The sequence below is a fragment of the Tachysurus fulvidraco genome, chromosome 17 (assembly GCF_022655615.1).
Source record: "Tachysurus fulvidraco isolate hzauxx_2018 chromosome 17, HZAU_PFXX_2.0, whole genome shotgun sequence".
NCBI classification, from domain to species: Eukaryota; Metazoa; Chordata; class Actinopteri; order Siluriformes; family Bagridae; genus Tachysurus; species Tachysurus fulvidraco.
In genome coordinates this window covers 12,159,089-12,179,391 of record NC_062534.1, presented here as the reverse complement: position 1 = coordinate 12,179,391, position 20,303 = coordinate 12,159,089, and the positions used below count along the sequence as shown (strand labels likewise).

General features: G+C 37.8%; 1 protein-coding gene across 3 annotated transcripts in view; it reads right to left on the bottom strand.

Annotated features, from left to right (window-relative positions):
• Positions 1-580: 580 nt before the first annotated feature.
• The window catches only part of cyfip2 (cytoplasmic FMR1 interacting protein 2), a 28,757-nt gene continuing 9,034 nt past the window's right edge, over positions 581-20,303 (bottom strand). The window contains exons 2-30 of one of the 3 annotated variants that reach the window (XR_007138284.1): positions 18,617-18,766; positions 17,319-17,408; positions 16,080-16,157; positions 15,641-15,742; positions 15,288-15,469; positions 15,099-15,195; positions 14,612-14,740; positions 14,398-14,502; positions 14,205-14,293; positions 13,549-13,786; positions 13,072-13,364; positions 12,624-12,771; positions 12,353-12,506; positions 12,016-12,172; positions 11,195-11,291; positions 11,017-11,093; positions 10,807-10,915; positions 10,502-10,621; positions 9,868-10,067; positions 9,692-9,779; positions 8,369-8,512; positions 8,143-8,233; positions 7,415-7,545; positions 5,552-5,622; positions 3,212-3,284; positions 3,021-3,115; positions 2,667-2,905; positions 2,324-2,471; positions 581-2,221 (exon numbers count right to left, since the gene is read on the bottom strand). Coding sequence is in view for 2 of the 3 variants with exons in the window: in XM_027135578.2 (XP_026991379.1) it covers positions 2,054-2,221; positions 2,324-2,471; positions 2,667-2,905; positions 3,021-3,115; positions 3,212-3,284; positions 7,415-7,545; positions 8,143-8,233; positions 8,369-8,512; positions 9,692-9,779; positions 9,868-10,067; positions 10,502-10,621; positions 10,807-10,915; positions 11,017-11,093; positions 11,195-11,291; positions 12,016-12,172; positions 12,353-12,506; positions 12,624-12,771; positions 13,072-13,364; positions 13,549-13,786; positions 14,205-14,293; positions 14,398-14,502; positions 14,612-14,740; positions 15,099-15,195; positions 15,288-15,469; positions 15,641-15,742; positions 16,080-16,157; positions 17,319-17,408; positions 18,617-18,733 (3,759 nt within the window). In the remaining variant the exon portion in view is untranslated. Of the gene's footprint in view, positions 2,222-2,323; positions 2,472-2,666; positions 2,906-3,020; positions 3,116-3,211; positions 3,285-5,551; positions 5,626-7,414; positions 7,546-8,142; positions 8,234-8,368; positions 8,513-9,691; positions 9,780-9,867; positions 10,068-10,501; positions 10,622-10,806; positions 10,916-11,016; positions 11,094-11,194; positions 11,292-12,015; positions 12,173-12,352; positions 12,507-12,623; positions 12,772-13,071; positions 13,365-13,548; positions 13,787-14,204; positions 14,294-14,397; positions 14,503-14,611; positions 14,741-15,098; positions 15,196-15,287; positions 15,470-15,640; positions 15,743-16,079; positions 16,158-17,318; positions 17,409-18,616; positions 18,767-20,303 lie in introns of those variants that run through there. The other 2 variants (XM_027135578.2, XM_047802322.1) reach the window with 2 other exon arrangements.

Here is a 20,303-nt window from a genome sequence, read left to right as displayed (position 1 = left end):
TGGGAATTAATTTTTCCCTTGATATGACAAGTGTCAAATTCTCATTATCAGTTTCTTCTTCTGAAAACTTAAAATGTCTTAGTGCTTTTTAAATCTCATTTCATTAATTTGCCAATTTCCATCTCTAATTAGCTTTTGTTAAAGTCATTCAGTTTTCACATACTTTTTCCAACTTGCACTATGAATATTTGTATTTTGTAATATGTGTGAGAAGAATACAGTAATTTGTTAAAACAGGTTGTGTTTCTGATTACTGTAACTGAACTGAAGATCAAACGACTTTCCAATTTTTTTAAAAGTCGTTCAAACGACTTTACAGATTTTATGACAAATATATACATGAATGGATATATATACATTACATACAAAATTTCAAAGGATTCACTTACTTTCCTCTTTGCCCATTGTATGAGGAAAAAAAAATAGTGAAATTTGCATTGCACTGAATTAAAACCACTCTAATGTTCACTTACTTTTTACAAAACCATCTAACACTTTGACATTACTGAACATGGAGGAAATACTGTAGGTGACCTTCTTTGGAACAAATGCTGACATCATTAGTAAATCACAAATCAGGTTTCAGTTAGATATTTTTTATTTCATGGAAATACAATGCAATTATCAATCCATTTGCACAACCATCTGTTGTACATTTCATTGTTTTTTCTTTTTCTATTTTAAAACACGTGATCACTTGTACAACAATAGGAACAAAAAAATCATGTCACAATAAGATTCAAGATGACAATAAATTACACCCGTCATGCCAGCACTTAAAGTCAAAGTTTCCGAATTTTTGTTTCCTTTTTATTATTTGACCATTTAAGCCCTCGGAGGCGCAAGGAAAACTGGGTTATGTGGGTTATGAGAGCAAAGAAACCGTTACTTTTCTAAGTACTTTAAAAGAGAAAGGTATGTAAAAGATCCTGAACTCAGGAAAGAGATGAGTTCATGAGGATCCACTCATGACAGTAGCTTTAGGTGTTTTAACTGCCCTTATTTACAGAAAATGGAAGTTAGGTCATTTCCCCTAAACAAATGTGTGCCACAGCATATGACAGGAAATTCCCCACTTCTGAAATACTGAATATTTTCTAAATAAAATTAAGAGGTATTTAAAAGAAATCCTTCATGTTCCGTTGCAACATAACTGTGAAATTTAGATTATGTGAATGCACAATGCTAAACATCTCCACTGGTTAAATACACACTTTGAATTAAAACATCGTTAGCCCATACAAGCAGTTCATAAACCGAGACGTTACTAATTGCAACGATTGGTGGGGATTTGTTTGTTTTCTTTTGATTAAGCAAATACACAGGACATATTACATTAGAAAAAAATGAACAAGTACCACACCAAATACTTCACTTTTTCTGACATTTAAGATGGAAAATAGAAGATATAATAGGCTTTAAAAACAATCCAGATATGCCAAATAAACTGAGGAATGAAAGAAACTGGTGATCTCTTTAAAATATGTTAAAAGATAAGATGATAAATAAATATGCAAACTAGATTAATACTCTAGTGACCTATTACTGTAGGGACATACATTAAAAATGAAAAGAGGAATTAAGTTGAAAGAGGTGGACAACTGAAATGTGAAACATTATTTTTTTTAATGGACATGCAAAAATGGTCTTTACCAAAGCCCATTTACTATCAATAAAAGGAATAATTATATATAAAAAAAAAACGATAAAAATCACAATATAAATTTTATATATGTGCTCTGGTTTATTTAACAGTTATATTTAAATTTGTTACTTTTTACTTATAATAATTTGCCTTGTGTATTATAGGCAGGTCCTGTGTGATACCTAAAGAATCTTATTAGGATGTTCAGAATCAAGGCTAAGAGGGCAGTGGATAAGGCCTTCAGTTCACTTGAGGATCTAATTTATGGACGTGTGGAGGTATGTCTGACGCTGTTAAAACAGCGGTCGAGAAAACGCTTGCAAATTACCTTTGACCTTTTAAGCGAGTATGTTTGAGAACCAGCCCTCACCAGAAGGAAGAGTGTCAAGAGTTAGGCTGAATTGGGTTTTAACATGTAGTTGCCAGGGACTGGTGTATAGGAGGCTGGAAACAGCGAACATGCTCGACTGTAGAACTGTCCGTCTCAACAGCCTTCATGTATTTGTTGAGAATAGCAAATATCTCATTGTTGAGGATCTGGTACTTTCGGATGCGGTCAGCCATCTTCTTCAAGGGCTGAAAGTCGAAGGCATGGATAGTGAAGTATTAGACACATTTAGACAAATCAACTAACTAACTCCGCAAGGTCATAGAGGCCATGTTCTGGAAGAAACTTACCACATTTTTGATAATCTCGTCCTTGCCATCCTGTCTCTGGACCTTCAGCAAGTGGTAGCAGAAATCAAAGAGGTCAAAGCGCCGCTGCTGTCCCAACAGCACGATGATGGCACAGCCGGCCCAGTTTAGTCCATCCCCAAAACACTGCCTAAACACAAGCAGGGTTGCACCAAAGTATGCTCAGTAGACTCAAAAGACAGATCTAATACTCCTAAAACCTTTATCACACCAAAGCTGTAAGATGTATTGGGTTTATCATGTGGAACCCTCAATAATAATGCCATTTAATGCTTCATTGTTTTAGGTTTCCATCTCTGTCAGTACTCCAATGTAAATCACATACTCTGCTGTGAACTCGTGTGTGCCCACTGGGATACAGTAAACAAACTGCATGGCGCTCCAGAGCCGATGGAACTCCATGCACTCGTCCACGTGCATGACACCGTTGCTGGGTGGTGGTCCACGCCACACGCTGTCTTGCAGAAAGCTGCGGATGCGCGTGAGGATGACCTCAAACATTGACAAGCCACAGCATAGTCTCTCCTTGGTCAACAGGTCTCCCTCTCTTGCTATAGCAATTTGCTGTCAGGAAAATGGCTTTATAAATACTGTGCACTGAAAACAAGCAGCTCGATCTTTGCATCACATTTCACTTCAGTTACTCCTTATTACCTCCGAATAACTGTTTATCTCTCACCTGTGGAGTGCCAAGTCTCTCAATGAGAGGAACCAAGTGCAGAGGAGCATACTTCGCCTCCAGCCTCTTCATCCTGACCTCCAACCTCTCACCCTCTACAGACCAAGCAATATCATGAGATAAGGCTCAGCATTCAAAGCTGCCTTACTGAGAGAACAGTGCAATTATTTATAATCTGTTTCGCTCTTCACCTTTGATGTAGACTCTGGGGAGAATGTTCTGGAATGGAGCTGCGTGAAGGAGGTCACAGACTTCTTCCTGCGACTAAAATGAAAACACACCACCAGAGAAATCTAGTGAGCAACCAAACAGCTTAACAAAGGTTTAATCCTGGATCCACTTTGAAAATACAGAAATCTCACAAACAGCTGTGTGGAAATGGGATGTTATCCAAGGTTTATATACTGTACAGATAAAATCTGTGTGAAATCCATGGTGTCCTAACTATAATCCAAATTTTGTCTCATGAAACCTGTAATACACTCAGTTGCCAGTTTATTAGATACACCTAACTTATATCTGTACTCATTGATCATTTTTACTGTATGGTATAAATACTGTAGTCCATCTGTTGCAGCCTATACACCATCTATTAGTGTAAAGGAAGTACACTAGGATCACTGATGAGCAGATTTTATTTACCTACTTAGTGTGTTTATGGTGATCACACAAACAGATCAGACACAAACGCTGCTCTAGAGGAGCTGTAAAGTCTTACACTATTACACACAAACTTGGTTAGCACACCATGAAGTGTCGGTGCCACTGAAGCAAATTTTTTTCATGCACAATTTGCCTTCATTGTCCTATAACTCCAGGGTTAGTTTCAGATCAGAGCAATGGTCCTGTGGGAAACCATTTCCACTGATGGATGGAGTGACAAACTGTACACAGCAGCAGACAGACTGTAGACATTACATACTTGGAATGAGCAACTTTCAGGTAACTCTTTACCGTCTCTCCAGGATTTCATGAGTTTTTCAAAACTATTCCAGATTTTCCACAGATTTGGACCAATATGCAAAACATATGAAATCCATTGTGTTTTAACTACAGTCCAACATGTTTAAAATGATTTTTGTCACATTTTTATAATAACACCTACAACACACTCACTAGCCAGCTTATTAAATTCTACCTTATCTCTGTACTCACTGAGTATTTTCTAGGTTACTGTGTGGTACAAATACGTGCCATGTGGTGTCATTAACAGAAAAAGGATATGTGCTTATGTGCTTTGAACATGAGTACAGCTATCACAGAAAATAATTACATTTGTGTCCTCACTGCTAGGAGTGTAGAAGAAAAATCCTGTGCTTGCAATTTTGCCAGTTCAAGTAGTTTTCCAAAAAGAAATGACAAAAAATGTGCAAAATATTACAAAGCCAGTAAAAAAAAAAAATAACAAAATTTGTGGCCACAACTATCGCAAAATTTTCCTCAGTCAAAATCCTGGGGATATGTCATAATAGTGGAGTGTACATACAACGTGGGTGTAGATAATAAATGAACAACTTGGTGTATATCAGGTTTACGTTATGAAATGATTAGATCACAACACGTTATTGAATTGTATGGCTTCAGGACTTTGTGTGGTGATTAAAACACATGAACTGTTATAGGCAAGCAAAAACATCAGTTGGAAGATAAGAAGAAATTTGTTATCACAGCATAACATCATAGCATAAAATACAATATATATATATATATATATATATATATATATATATATATATATATATATATATATATATATATATATATATGGAGAACAAAGACCCTAAAATAAATGAAATGTGTTGAAAGTGATCAGTTTTAGTGAAATGAGGGCACACTGACTCGTTTCAAACACAATAATAAACCAAGAAGTATATTCGTGCCCTGTGCAGAACGAAAGTGTGTCACTGATAGATCAGCATGCAGTGATCTGCTGTCACAAAGTAGAGTTTGAAATGAAAAGAAAAAAACAAAGAAGATAAATTAAACACTGAAATTAAAGGCAAGCATCAGAATATTACATGTGACTGAATAGCAAAGTGAATGAATGTTGGATCAGTGCATCAGAGCAAGACGATTACGATCAGCCAGGAAAGTGTTCCATAATGCCAAGGATTCAGAGGACATGAAAGAAGCATTTCTCTTTAATTAGTCGATTCAAAATGACCTGCAATGTGTATTTTGTGATGTCTGTCTTTTGCAGTGAAATCTTTTGAATATTCTGCCACAGACAGGGTGGTGGAAGCAGTGACAGCTTTGTAGTGCTGGGGTTTGAGCCCTCGGTACATCAGGGCTCATAATTTAGATCATAATTGAACGAAGCATCCCCAAATACAAACCATGTTAAACAACATGAAACTAACTTTGCCTAGTCATTTGTTTTGGGGCTGTGAACATCTTATCTTTTGAATCCATGGCAGAACATCACACCAGAAACAATATGTGAAGTGAAACAAAAAAGCGACAGCGACCAGAGACGGTGTGCTATTGGTCTTTGTATGGTTTGGTTACATGAGTTAGTCCTAATTCCTTACCACCTTTGGTTGTTGCCAGCGTGTAATGAGAAATAAAGTTGCGTTTTAGAGGCAGATGTCAGCACTATCTTCTACTGACACAGCATTGGCATCCACACAATAATGAAACACACACACATACACAGATTATTCATTGTATACATTGTCCAGGGTGACAATTATGTACAATGCATCAGAAAAAATACTGATTTCCAGCTCAAAACAAAGGAAAATCTCAGTACAGGACAAGGAACTGGTTCTGTAGTCTGGGATTTTCCCTTTCCAGAAATACTCCTCTGACAGGAACTAGTACAGGCTATGAGTTGTCAAGAATTGTCTACAAGAGCTGTAACCTACAAAGCTATAAGAAACAAAAAATCAAATAGATTTTTGTGGAAATAAAATGCACAGAGCCTAAACAAAAACATGTCTGCATATAGAGCCTAACAGACTGCATACTGCATTATACTGTAAGTCAGAGAAAGACATGGAACTTAACGTGAAGTAATAACAGACATGATTCCTGGCAAAAAAGACATTCCGATGACAAATTTATCATGAAAATATCATACCGTAAAAAATCCAGGGTTTTACATAACATTATATTTACATAAAATATTCAAATTATTCAAAAAAAAAGTTCATTGAAGGGGTTGCTTTCACTGGACACATTTGCTACAGTCTGAATGTGGTGCCTCGCTTAACCAGCATTTGTTTGGTTTTAGACTCACGGTGCATTTGCATTCATTTTACATCATGACATTTACGTATTTTATTTCGTAATAAAATTTTGTTTTTATTTATCAGTAATGTATTTCACCTCATCTGTGCCTCACACTGTTCCCTGCTACTCATGGTACAGTACATGTGTGTTAAACTAATGATGTTGTCATCAGATAAAACACGTGTGCAGGTTGTTTTACTTCCTGAACAAGTGCCATCCGTTCATGTGAATCGTATCACAGTTTCAGGTTTCGGTCCTGCGCTGCAATTTCCGGACCATGTGACAGCTTTCGCGTTGCCAGTTTTTCATGCAAACTGTGCTCTGTTTCAGACTAAACCTCAAGACTTCATAACATTATTTATTATTAAGGTTTAAGCAACAACTTTATTACAATGTCTGAGTTTTGTCTGTGTATAAATCTTCTACCAGTTAGTGGAGAGAGAAGAGTTTCAGTGTTAGCTGAACACAAGCGTACTGTATGTGTGGGAGAAAGTATGTAACAAAGTGAGTTTGTACCATGATTTTGTTATTTTGTTAACAATATGGATGGCTTCAATATATCACTGCATGTTTACTCCTGGCATTGAGCACACAATGTTGGTGTTGTTTAGGAATCAGTATGAATATTATTTCATCATGTTTAATGATCAGGTTAATTCGGCTGCTCACATTGCTAATGTCTGCAAAGTTTTGCTTATATTTGGATTGATATTTCTGAATGACAATCCACTCTGCAGCTTGTTATTATTATAGTATTATACAACAGTATATCCATATCATATTTATATTTCTCTCATTCTTTGTATTCTGATTGTACCTTATATAAATTACTGATATTATTGCAGTTGCAGTTTACTGTGGCAATATAAAGACAATCTGGTTCATATTTCTATTCTACTCTACTCTATTCTATTCTATTCTATTCTATTCTATTCTAACTACCTCAGACACATTTATTATGAGTATAAGGTTTAAATTATGTACAAATAAAGTCTACGATCCGATGACTCCAAATCCCTTACAATTGTTCTGTAGTTTATTAACCAGTTCTCAGTGGGAAGATCCCCAACAAATATAATAATTTCATATATTACACACTCGAACTGTGAGGCTAAGAAACAGGAAACAAAGTGAAAGGTACAGAATGTATAGCTTCCTACCAGAGCTTGCTCAATAAGGAGGCAGAAGAGGATTGCATTGCCAACCTCCCTTAGGCTCTGAAACACATCAGTCTTCAGCTCAGCGTATTCAATTATATCCTTGAGCTGGTGGTGAAAAAACTCCAGGATACCTGGAAAACACATACCTCAAAATAAATAAGGTGAACTTTAAAGGACAAAAGAAAATAAATTTGCTGTTTTTAAATTTGTAAGTTTGCTGTTTATTACTAAAACTATTAGTCTTGAAATCTCTGACAATTATCAGGATCATTGTTTTTCCTCAATTTTATTTCTATTGCACATTTAACACTAGACATTGTCTCAAAGCAGTTTTACAGACCGTAAAATATTTATGGACATTTATTTGAATTTATCCCTAATGCGCAAGCCTGCAGTGGCTATGGCAAGGAAAAACTGCCTTAGATGGCATGAGAGGAAACCTTGAAAGGAACCAGACTCAAAAGGAACTCATCGTTTGAGCGACGCCAGAGAGTGGGATTAAAAATTCTTATAAACACTGGAGAGTGTGATTATAAATACTGTCCCTTCTACAGTCATATACATTTGGTTCTGAGTTGTGTAACCAGGAACTCCTGAACAGCTCATCATCTGAGTCCATTATAGATTCAAAACCAGCTCCTCTGTGCCGAACCATTCCAATACTCAATGACGGAGATAAGGATCATCACAGACCTGCTTCAGGAATGTGATTATCCCAGCCATCTTACCTGGCGATCCATACTCATGGCGAGGCAGGCGACAGATCTTCGGCATCACCTCTATTAGAGTCTTCACGTACTGCAGAATGGTGCCCTGGAGCTGAATAGCACAGGTTAATTAAATGAAGCAAAGTTTATAACAGACATGTCTAATACAAACTCCTTATGCTTATATACAGAATATTGTTACAGGAGTGTAAAATGATATTCTGCTAACAGGTTAAATGAACACTACCAAGCTCTTGACAATCTTCAGCAGCTCCTCCATCACTACGGCGATGCCCTGGTAACCAAGGAGACGGCAGATGGTTTTGAAATGCGGGGGACCCACAAAGTTCCTGTAGGAACTGTAGATGTGGGAGTATGCAATGTTCAGGGGCTGTAAACCAGAGAAGAAAATCATTTCACACACAATCAAATTAAACAACACATCACATGGTAATTGGTTTATTTTACATTTTAAAAAACCCCACTGCAAAATGTGTACTATATACAGTACTACAAAAAACATTACACAGTAACAAACTAAACTAAGTCAGTAAACGGTGACAAGCCTTTGCTTTTTACGTTAACAGTCAACAATCTTAGGTATAATTTGTAAAAGCAAGCAGGCTTCAATACTTTTGACTGACAAGTGGTCTGTTATGTAATATGTTGCTTTCTTTACTGATACACATTTTTATTTTTGGTTGGAAAAATAGCTTTTTGTCCCAAAGCAATAATGCAGAAGTAAAAGAAACTCTTTAGTAAAAAAAAAATAGGGTGCTAGAATAGGTGTGTATATGGCTGATGGTGAATTACTTCATACTAACTATAACTAAACTATATTCCTTTATTTTCACACTTAAACAAGAACCAGGCCCCTGGTTAGCACCGCCAGAATATTATACATATACTTGAATTAAACAGATCATTAATGTCGTTATGTCATATAATTGATACTTCTATATAGACTGCACAGGTTATTTTTCAGATTAGTCATTAACAAGTAACATCTAACTCTGAGGTAGCAAGTGGTGCTGAACTGCTCTGTCTCGCAGCTCTACGAAATATTAAAAATGTACTCTTCTTGACTTTTTTTGTAAATACAGCACTAACATTGGCTTTGGATTCATTTGGATAAATTAGGAACATCTTTATATAATTAGTGTACAGAGGTGAATTTACCACCAGCTGTACAACTTTGAGACAATCATGATCTATATTCTAGCACTGAAAAAAGGTAGGCTAAATAAATCAATGACATTATATAAATAAAGAATGAGGAAAATAAAAATTGAGAGTTTTTCACATTCATGGGTTTAGGTGATAAATATCACAACAACAGATTTTATTCCCTCCAGGTTTTTGTGTTTTTGCAGAAATCTAAATAAAATGGGTTGCAAATTTTCTAAATTACCTCAGATTTGGATAAATGATTATTAAAAGTCTGATGTTTGCTATCACAAATTATTATTATTATTTTTTTTTAAAATTGCAACCACAACGCTTTATGGTTTTAATCATATTAAGCACTTTACACAACTGATGTTCACATTGTGATAATGCTAAATCCTACCTTAGAGCCATAAAGGTAGTAAGGCTGAACGTTGGCAGGCTTATCCCGCTGAGGCTCTTGGGTAAAGGGAATGGCTGTGCGCACAAATCTGCTCGGCAGCATAAAACACAATGAACAGGGAATGACAACAGCTATATTCATATAGATGTATTACTCTGCAGCGAATCTGCACAGACCTGTTGGTGGAGCCATTGTAGCAGTAGTTTGGCAAAAAGTCAAAGTTGAGCTCCCAGAAGACGTGCAGAGTGATGCGACCATACGGAGCGGACACGTTGTGGTTGGCTTCCCGGAACATGGCGTCAAAACTGTCCAGGGTCATGTGCTTGGACAACAGCCGATGAGTCAGTCGATTTATTTCCAGTAGCCACTCAAGCTCCTGGAAAATACATATACACACAATACAGATTAGCATCGTCATAGTAGCCATCTGTTGGGGTAGAATAGGGAAGTACATGCCTTCCAGCACACTATAAAACTGTAGTACAAGATGCACCACTCTGTCGGTCTCAAATCTGGAGACATATGAGATGTACCTGTAATTTGCGTTACGGTACGCACAAAATTCTGTAGGGAACAATTACATTTTTATTTACATCATTATGTAAGTATGACATTATCTCGCAAAAACCAAATTATCTGTAAACAGTATTTTGGTATATGGTATATTGGTTGGAAACCAGTGGGAGTGAGGAAATTTTGCAAAACGTTTTTCCACATAGAACAGTGGAAAATGCGGATGGAAACCTGGCTACAGATGCTTTCCTAAAACAACATATGGAATACACTCAGTCTTTGGTGCGTTGCATTTACCACTATAGATGTGAGGTCTTCACTCTCAAAGCGGCTGATTGCATGGTCCAGGGATTTGTACATGGCTGCTGAGATCCTCTGGGTGATCAGTCTGTTCAGGTCAATGGAACGACCCAGGAGCTGTGAACACACACACACACACACACACACACACACACACACACACACACACACACACACACACACACACACACACACACACACACAAACACACACTTTTATTTACATATATAATATTTATACATAATGTATTAAGGCTCAAATACTGTGGACGTTCAACACCTGTATGTGACTGAAGTCTGTACCTGCACATGTCTCTGCTTCAGCAGTGTCTCATAGCGGTTTGAGGGGGGATATGGGATAATCACTCCATAGTTCTTACATTCTGCTCGGAAACGCTTGTCCAAGAGAACACTAAGACAAACACGTTCACACATTCAAAACATCATTTAACAAACTAATTATTAAGTCAGCAGTTATATGGACGGGTAAATGAGGTATAAATAATCGCTCACCTTCCAGCCATTGCTTTATAGTAAGCAAATATCTGATCAGCCAATTTGTAGACAAACTGATCAAAACACAGGTTCACCTACATAAAGCAACCAAACAATCAACACTGTTTAATGACAATCTTTGAACAAAATAGATGGAAACGTATAGTTTACAACAGCATACTAAGAAAGACTCTACCTCAGCCTCTATCTCATCATAGAGGAACTGTTTCTTAAACTTGGTTAGAGCATAATATCCACTGTCATTATAAAGATCCAAGGGATACAACACATACCTGAAAAAAAAACACACAGTAAAAAAGGCATTAAAAACATAAAAATTCACTGCTACCGACAAGTGACAGGTGAGAGAGTGGAAATCATTCCAATTGAGTGTGGAGCTGCCTGAGGGCTACAGACAGCACTGACTCTCTGTAGGTGAAGAATCGTGGGAACTGAAATTGAGAACTGTAGATGTGTTTTTTATCCTGTGCACGGTGCAACCCACCGAAAAAGAAATACATTTCAATTGAAAACATGCATTCAGTTTACTTTTACAATTATTCTTTTTCTTTCTAGTCACATATATTTTAGTGACACAGATGTTATTAGACAAACTGAGTAAAATTTTTGTTGTGACAAGCTAGCTAGCAAGCTAACTAGCAATGCTATAGCTTAGAAGTCCTAAAATAGAGTAGCTACCAAGCTAACCACACATAAACTGAAGATTTATTGAAGTTGAAATAAATTTACATATTCCATAAAATATACTTTTACAAACTACATAACCTACACAACAATATATAATTTCTAAGAACCATATTTCATATTCATGTTTCTAAATGTCATGTAATAAAGGATAGAAATCTGTGCCAATTCTAATAAGCGCCTCTCCCCCGGCACGTCTACGGCTGATGTCAGAATAACACTAGACAAACTGCAAAGGAATTCCTTTACAGGCATACGATAAGATGTCAAAAATGTTGGCGTGTTGGTTTTTGCAATGTTTGCAGCACTTACTCCATCATGGAAGGTTCTTTTGTCTCTAGAATGTGGTCAGTGAGGATCCAGGGCATGGACATCTCAATAGGGAACTGGATACGACGCCCCATGGTGAGCTCCAGGAAAAACTCACGGAACCAAAGCTGCGACAGGTCACAGCACTGCTGAAGGGCCTCTGAGAACCAATTACGACAAGTATATTGCCATGACTGTTACTCAGGAAACCGTAACAGCAATACAGTGTGATAAAGGCACTGCTATTCAAAATGATATACATTGCTGCATACATACTCTTTTAAGAACTTGGGTTTGAATGTTGTGTTTTTTTGTATTAGTATAAAAAATGATTTTTCACCACTAAAGTTGAGGAGATGGGTATAGAAGAAGGAATGCTTATGGAAGTCCTCTATGGCCTGGACTATGGGGCCATCCAAGCTGCTGCGCAGGGTCTTCTTAGAGCCACTCTTGTCTGCGATCAAAGACTCGAGCATGGTTCGCACCATGTACAGCTGCAAAGGGAAAAAATCTTTGTAGATAATTCTAGAAAACATCTTCTAGTTGTTTGTAACTGTTATGTAATCATTAATCAACGGCTATATGAAAAGAAAATTGTCAGTGTAACTGACCTGTGTGCTTGAGGGGCCAACGGCACGGCGGGGCACTTTGATATCAAAACCACCTTTGGGGTCCTTCTCTCCCCTTAGACAAGGGTCATTTGGTGGCTCCCTGCCTCCCTCCCAGTCACAGATGGTCTTCCGAATGGCCTGTAGAACGCTGATGACAAAGGACAAATATGGCAATGTTGCAACCATGTGAATGGAAGAATTGCTCACATTCTACAGTAACTACAGTAATTTAGCAGCACGTGGCCATGCTGCCCTGACACACTGCATTTTATAGTGTATATTGCCACCTTGACATTCACAGCATTAAAATTTATTAGCTAAAGAATGCTAAAGGTAGATATGGTATTTGCAGGCTCCAAGCAAGTACTGTTAAATGTACATTTTTTCATAGCCATAACAGGTTTTAATCAATTTTCAGGTCCCTTTCACAACACGACACTTAACTTACCTGATTAGGACATTCTTTTTCTTGCGAACTGCCTGCCTAAGCGGCTCTCTCAGAGTGACCTGGGCGAAGTCCTGCAGGGCAGCATAGATAGTGTTCCTGATGGCCTGGTTAAACACACTCTCCATGCGGCCCATCAGCACCTGCAGGCCCTTAATCATGGCAATCACTTCCACCAAGGCAAATTTCTCCTCACTGGTATAGTTATAGCGTGTAGCACGCTCATACTCCTCAGCTGTGCCAGGACAGTCCTTATTGCAGAACTTATCAGTGGGGTGCACAAGTTTCCATGAGTACTGGAATAGGATGTGAAACATGAGAGAGAAAAAAGAAACCATTTATGAGGGAGTTAAATCCATGACATAAATCACGAGTTAGAATTGACTTGGAAAGAAACAATACAACTGCTGTATCCAGGCTTTTAAGGCATGCATGTGCTCTGTGTATCGCAAACACACACACCCAAACACACATACTTACCACCTCCATGACATGAGTGCTCCACTTGGAGAGGAGCTGCAAACCTCTGAGTGCCAGATCAAACAGCTCTCTGTACTCCTCATCAGACTTTTGGCTGTCCAAGCCGGAGCCTGTGACCACCTCACTATTACTGTAACGTGCCAACTCGGAGATGAAGCGGATGTGGTCGTCTCGGATCTGCACCATCTGCTCGCACAGGTTATACTGGGGACTAATGCTGCTCTGGGTGCAAGTCCACCTGGGGAGTTAAAGGACCGATTTAGAAGATTCAAAAACATGCATAAGGAAACATAAAAACCCTAACAATACTAACATGGATCAACATGCTACTGCTGATTAAACAGCAATATACTGTAAACTCTCATCAATACAAAGATGATCCATTAAAATAGCAGCGTATAAACACAGAGCACATCTTTAATAGAAAAAAATAAAGTGAAGTATAACAATGTATGTGTAAGTCTGTGTTATGAGACAGTCATTTGAATAATGTTTTCAGCACCATCAGATTAAGATTAGCTCTTGTATAAAAGATAACATACTTGTCTTGACACACTGACAATTTTTGCTTCACTAGATGAGTCACTAGCCAATACATAAGAGAGCAATGGCAGGTATGTATTTCCCCTTATTCCTATTAAAACTTTCAAACTCACTTTGACTTGTTCTCTTCATAGTGAGCACTTGTCTCTATATACCGAGACAGCTCAATCTGCATGTCACCAAACAGAGGCACGACCTGGAGCTGTAGAGATGTTTCCACACAAATGAACAAATTCATCACATTAACAAATCCAACTCATAGGGCATGTTTTTTTTAGTTCCGCTAACTACTCATTTCAAGCCAACCTTGAAGAACTTGTCAATTTTACTGAGGTTTATTCTCTTCTTGGCATCCAACTTGTAGATGTTGCTGACATTTCCATCCATCAGATAAAGCCCAAACCCCATCACCTGTAAGGCAGGTTACAAAATATCTAAGCACAGATCTCCTCAGCAGGATTTTTCCTAAAATATGGATGGAAAGTAAGCAATTGCAGTAAATGAAGCATAGACATGGCACCTTGAGTAGCATGTGTTTCTCACTGGGTGTTAAGTACATCTTATTCTCATAGTAGTCAACACAGATGTTAACGATGTCTGCCAGGAGCTCCTCATAGCCAGGGATCACCTCCAGCTGCTGATGCAGACACTGCAAAAATAAAGATCAAACAACCATTCAGACCGGCATTAAGAACTTTGCATACTTTTAAACAAACAGTTTGCCAGTTCTGACATAAATATTGTATATAAAGTATCACATATACCCAAGAGCTATGTGACAACTCGAATAACACACTTAAATAAAACCCCTCAATGAGACATTCAGACTGGCCTGAGTTCAATCTACCAGAGCTAGAAGATTAAAACATGTCATTAAATGATCACTCTGGACAATAGTAACATAGATAATGGATGAAAAATAATTCTTATACAAACTTTGAAGTTTCTCTGGATATAAACAGAATCTCAGATCTTATGCTAAATACAACTTTGAAATTCGACTGTACCTGTGTGATTCTGTTGTGATTGGCCAAGAACATGGAAAGGTTTTGGGATTCTTGGATAGACTGGGGATCCGCCATCTTTCTGAGGAACTGAGCGGCTCTAGAAGAATAAAACAGTTACAGGAAAAAATACAAGCTTTTGAAAGGCACAAAGGTAACATCTAAAAATCTTGAAAGCAATTCCTGTCATACCTTTTGTAAGCAGAATGGTCATTTTTGACACTGCACTTCATGTTCTTGAGTTCGTCCAGGACAGCGAACATGTTGATGAATTTGCCCAAGGTAAGCAGGTAAGCCTCAGACACAAAGTCTTTCCTGCGCTCAGCGTGACACAGACGCTTCACCTCACTGCAAAATCGCTCAATTGCCTTACGCTAGAGCAGAGAATCATAAATGTTTCCTTTCTGCACCACATGAAATCCATTCACTTATGTGCGTCTACATTCTAGTGGTAGATGTGTAGCACTATTAAAATGTACACATCTATAAAATACTGAATATTATGGAAAAATGAAAGACAAATTGCTAACCGGTTCCTTTCTTACCTGGAAGTACATGAACTTCATGAGTTTGGTGACCTCAGGTTCCAAAACCTCCACAGTCTTCTCATATATCTCCACTCTGTTGGGCTGTTCATTACACTTCACCTAAGACCCGAAGGAGGGTAATATCACACTATTACATTAGAAGCAAAATTAACCTTCATGACACCTTTTAACAAATCAAGTTTGTCTTTTACAATGTTTGATATATCAGGTTAGAATATCGCTATAACGTTTGTAACATCTATCGAATACACGTGAGGACTTACACTCTGCAAATATATATTCACTTAAATACTCTTGACATTGCTAATAACACTGAGGTCTGACAAGCTCAGGTAAAAAACTGGAAACTGTCAATGAAATGTGTTGTGTGTTATATACAATTCATTTGATTTTAGATATCAGGTATAGGATCATGGGTAAAAGGCTTGCCGTGTACCTGGGGAATGGCCCTCGAACAGCTTCTCCAGGTGTATAACATGACAGCGTATTCATGTCCCTCCTCCAGCATTTCATTCTGAAGACAAAGCCATTGATTATACAAGAGCATCATCAATAAATTGCACTGATAGCATGTGCTTTATGTGAGAAACCCTTAGTTAACTCTTATCAATCCCCACATATTTATGTACATACAAATTAACAATTATTTTTAACCAATTAAAGAAAATACGACCTTCTGCTTCTGCTTTTAACAGATGTTACAATAAAGTACAAGGCCATGACTCCTGAGTCAGAAAAGGCTCACAATTATGACCTCAATACCTTGTTATTTCATACTCCATCTGGTAAACAAGGTGCAGCACTATCTCCATCTAGCCACTGGGGCTGATAGTTTTCCTAGAACAGCATGTGCTGGAATGTTTTATTCCTCTTTTAACACAGCAACTTGTCAATGATTACATTGATTCACGAGATCCAACATCTAAGACTTCCAAAAATATTAAATAAACACCCCCCCTATGAAAAACTTCACCAGAAATGCTTGATTTTGCTGTATCCGTTTCAAACTTTGTAATGCATAGTGCGAGTTTCATTGCACTCTGTTTGCAGAGAACTACCTGAGTTGCTGATATTGCAAGTACAGGATTTTTTTTAACTTTACCAAGTGAAGACACACATATGTAACCTCTTTCTATAGCTGTGTCATATTTGATGCATGTGAATTAAAGAGGGTTTTTGCTGAATGCGCGGTGTGATGTCAAAAGACTCGACTGGCAAGTTCCTCTAAATATCACAGAGTTTGCTTGATGTTGTGTTCATTTCTGTAGCTGCAAAATCCTGGAAAGACTGTTTAGGATTTTTACTAAAGTACAAGGAAAACACTGCATTTAAAAGGGAGGAAAAACATAATGGAATTCACCTACTCAGCATTGAAAGACTCATTCTCCAAATAGTAGATGCGAAAATATAAAAAACTTACTGAAACATTTACACACGACATCCACAAGACACGTAAGTTTCAGTATGTTTTTTAATCTTTATGTGTCTACTGTTTGAAGAACGAGTGAGTAAATGATTCTGCTCACATTCTGAGTTTGGTGAAACCTCCAGTGACAGTTACTGAAAGCAGCTTTGTGCGTGAATCAAATGCTGTGCTTTTTATCATGCAGCTGCCATAGTCACATGATCTGCGTTCTACTAGGAGGTAGAACAGCGATCGCTGCGCTCTACTCACCATGCTGGAATGGACCGTGGCCTGCTCAATGTATCGGGCGATCCCAGTCACAAAGGCGTTTCTGTCCTCAAAGTTGGTATCAAAATTTGCCTGAATGAAAAGACAAGCACTTGTTTATACATACAGGTCTGTACATACTGTAAACTGTATAGATATGACACATACTGTAATACTGTAAAACACATACTACATACAGAGATACAGAAATAGGAAATCTAGATATGATATTCAGAGTGAAATTTCTAATTACTGTACACTGGCATTTAAGACATCTTTAAGATATCAGATTGTTAGGTACAGCAAATTATAGGTGCAGCAATAAGATAAGGTATGTATGCTTTTATCATTCAGGACAAGGCTTTTGATTCGATACATTTGATAATCAAACCATGCATATTCAATGGACTTCATAATCAAGATGTAATAAACATTTATAATTTTTAAGAATAAAACCTTTTTCCCCACAAGCTAACAGCAATAGATGCAGTCAGCATCAAGCATAGGACCAGGAGGATTCCTACAAATCGTCATGGCTGTGCATACGGGCCCACGTACGCGTGTTGGTGTGTGCCAAATGTGGAAAAATTGGAATTTTTATCGGAATTTTGTAGTATCCTTAAATTCCTAGTATCAGGTGTTATGGTCTGCCTCCTTTGGCTTTGGAACAGCATGGGCTTTCCTGGGTGTAGACTCTACAAGAAACAAGAATGCTGTACCAAGCAAGAATTAAATTGAAAACAGAACCATTGCAAATTCTTGGCGCATGCAGACCTTTTCACCTGATCCCCGGGATGGTCAACAGGGGTAAGATCTTTACAGCCACAAAAGCAATGAAAATTTACTGCCATTGCCTGAAGTAATTCAAGTAAAATCACACAAAACACTGATCCTTCCATTATCATATTGGAAATGGAACATGGGCTCATCCTACCAGACAATGGTGTTTTACTCCTTATTACTCCTTTGAGCACTGGAGGCACACTTTTTTAAGGTGATAAAACCAGCTATCACAAAGAGTCAGCTATCACTCAACAAGCTCACAACATTTGCATATTCAAATTCATAAATGAACACAATCTGAACTATGATGTATTTCTGTCTGACTTATACTACAAACTGTAGTCACATGGCATAAAGCTGGAATAGACAAAAATGTATGATTTCTGTTAAAGTGGGATTTGAACCTAATAAACTGGCAGCTCAGCATACTGAATCGATGTTTGGTGGAAATATTACCAATGTGATTGACTTTTGAAGGCAACATTCCAAAATATTTTTGCAGGATAGAGCACGCATACCTGGTACATAATGGAGGACGGTGGAGGCTCGATGCATGGCTGCTGGTCGGGGAGCGGCAACTCCTCCAGCAGGTCCACGTTGGACAGCGCATCCTCCAGAGTCACGTGGGTCGTCATGGCTGCGCTCGATCACTCACAAAGCAGTTCAGCCTGAAATCACACAGGAGCACAAGTCCCTTTATTACTACGTTTATTATGTGTAGACTGACAAGAATGACCTATTAAAGTCGTAAATAACTTGTGCACTTTGCCTAGTTATCAGCTATTATTATTATTATTATTATTATTATTATTATTATCAGGTCTAGCCAAACTCAGGACTCCATTTCCCATCATACAGTGCAGCCTACAAAAATGGCTGCACCGGACTTCTGTTTGCACTTCACCGGGTTTCAACTGCCACTCACTAGACATTTAAGAGCTACTTTCAGTTTCAGTCATGTTGTGAAGCATACTGTATGCTTAGTTTCCTTTGTTTTCTCTCATTGCCAAGCCGTTGTTTCATTGCTGTTTATCCTGGTTTTTGATCCTTGTGCTGCTCCCTGCATTTGATTTTGCCTGAAGTCTGTTTTCCTGACCGGTGCCTATTTACTTGCTTCTTTAAAAAAAAAAAAACGCTGCACTAAACTGAACCTGTATCCTTGTAAGTGTCTCTGTTCTGAGAATTATAATTATTCATAATAATAAACAGAGTGCATAATTAATCATTAACAACATCAATACTTGCTATCAAATACAATTATTCACTTTTTGTAAAGTCAAATTCCATAAAGTCATATGCAGTGAGACAAAACAGTAGTGACAGCCTCTTGATCTTATACTAAATGCTACAAGTCCCTCATGCCTGTTTGGTAAATCCTGACAATCAGTTTTTTACACCAAAGGACAGTATGTGAGCTTATTCTTTCCTTTATTCTTGATTGATTGAGCCAGGCTTGGTTCTGATTAACTCAACGTGACATTTAAATTGTTTGAAATGTTCCTAGGAAATTAGAATTGGACATACAAAAAAACAGTGTGTCCTCATTGTAACCTTTGTTGAGATGATGCTTGGTGTTTGAATGGTGAATGTGCACAAGCTGTATCAGTGACACAGTGTTACTGTGTGGGAAACAGGTGTGACTACAGCGGTTTCATTTCTCTGTAACTATATTTCTGTATGTTGCTAAAAACATAGCATGATGTATTTAAGAGAGACATAGATATGTAAAGCTGTGAGACAGTGCATTGTCGACAACATAGTGTGTGTGTGTGTGTGTGTGTGTTTGTGTGTGTGCATCTGTATTTGTGCACTAACACTACAAGGCTGCCAATGAATATTATAACATCTTTTATTTTATGTCTTATATCTTATAGTGTATTATGTTAGTCCATTGTGCTTGCATTTGTGTTCTGCTCCTCTTTTCTTTTTTGCCCCACTTTTGTTTGCTCTTCTGTCTCTGGCTACCATCATATAAGTGGGTCCCTGTGGCAATCACCATTAACTGGGTGAAAGGACTTGACCAACAGGATGGCAAGAACCCGACCCAAAGTAGTGGAACTAATTGGTTTAAAAGCAGCACGTCGAAGCCGTCGTTCTCACTGTTAGCTTGTTTGTTGCTTCTTCTATCTTTCACCCCAACTTCTAGCTTCTTTGATTTGAGAACAGTTAAGACTACTTACTACGAAAGCGATTTTCTTTGTATGT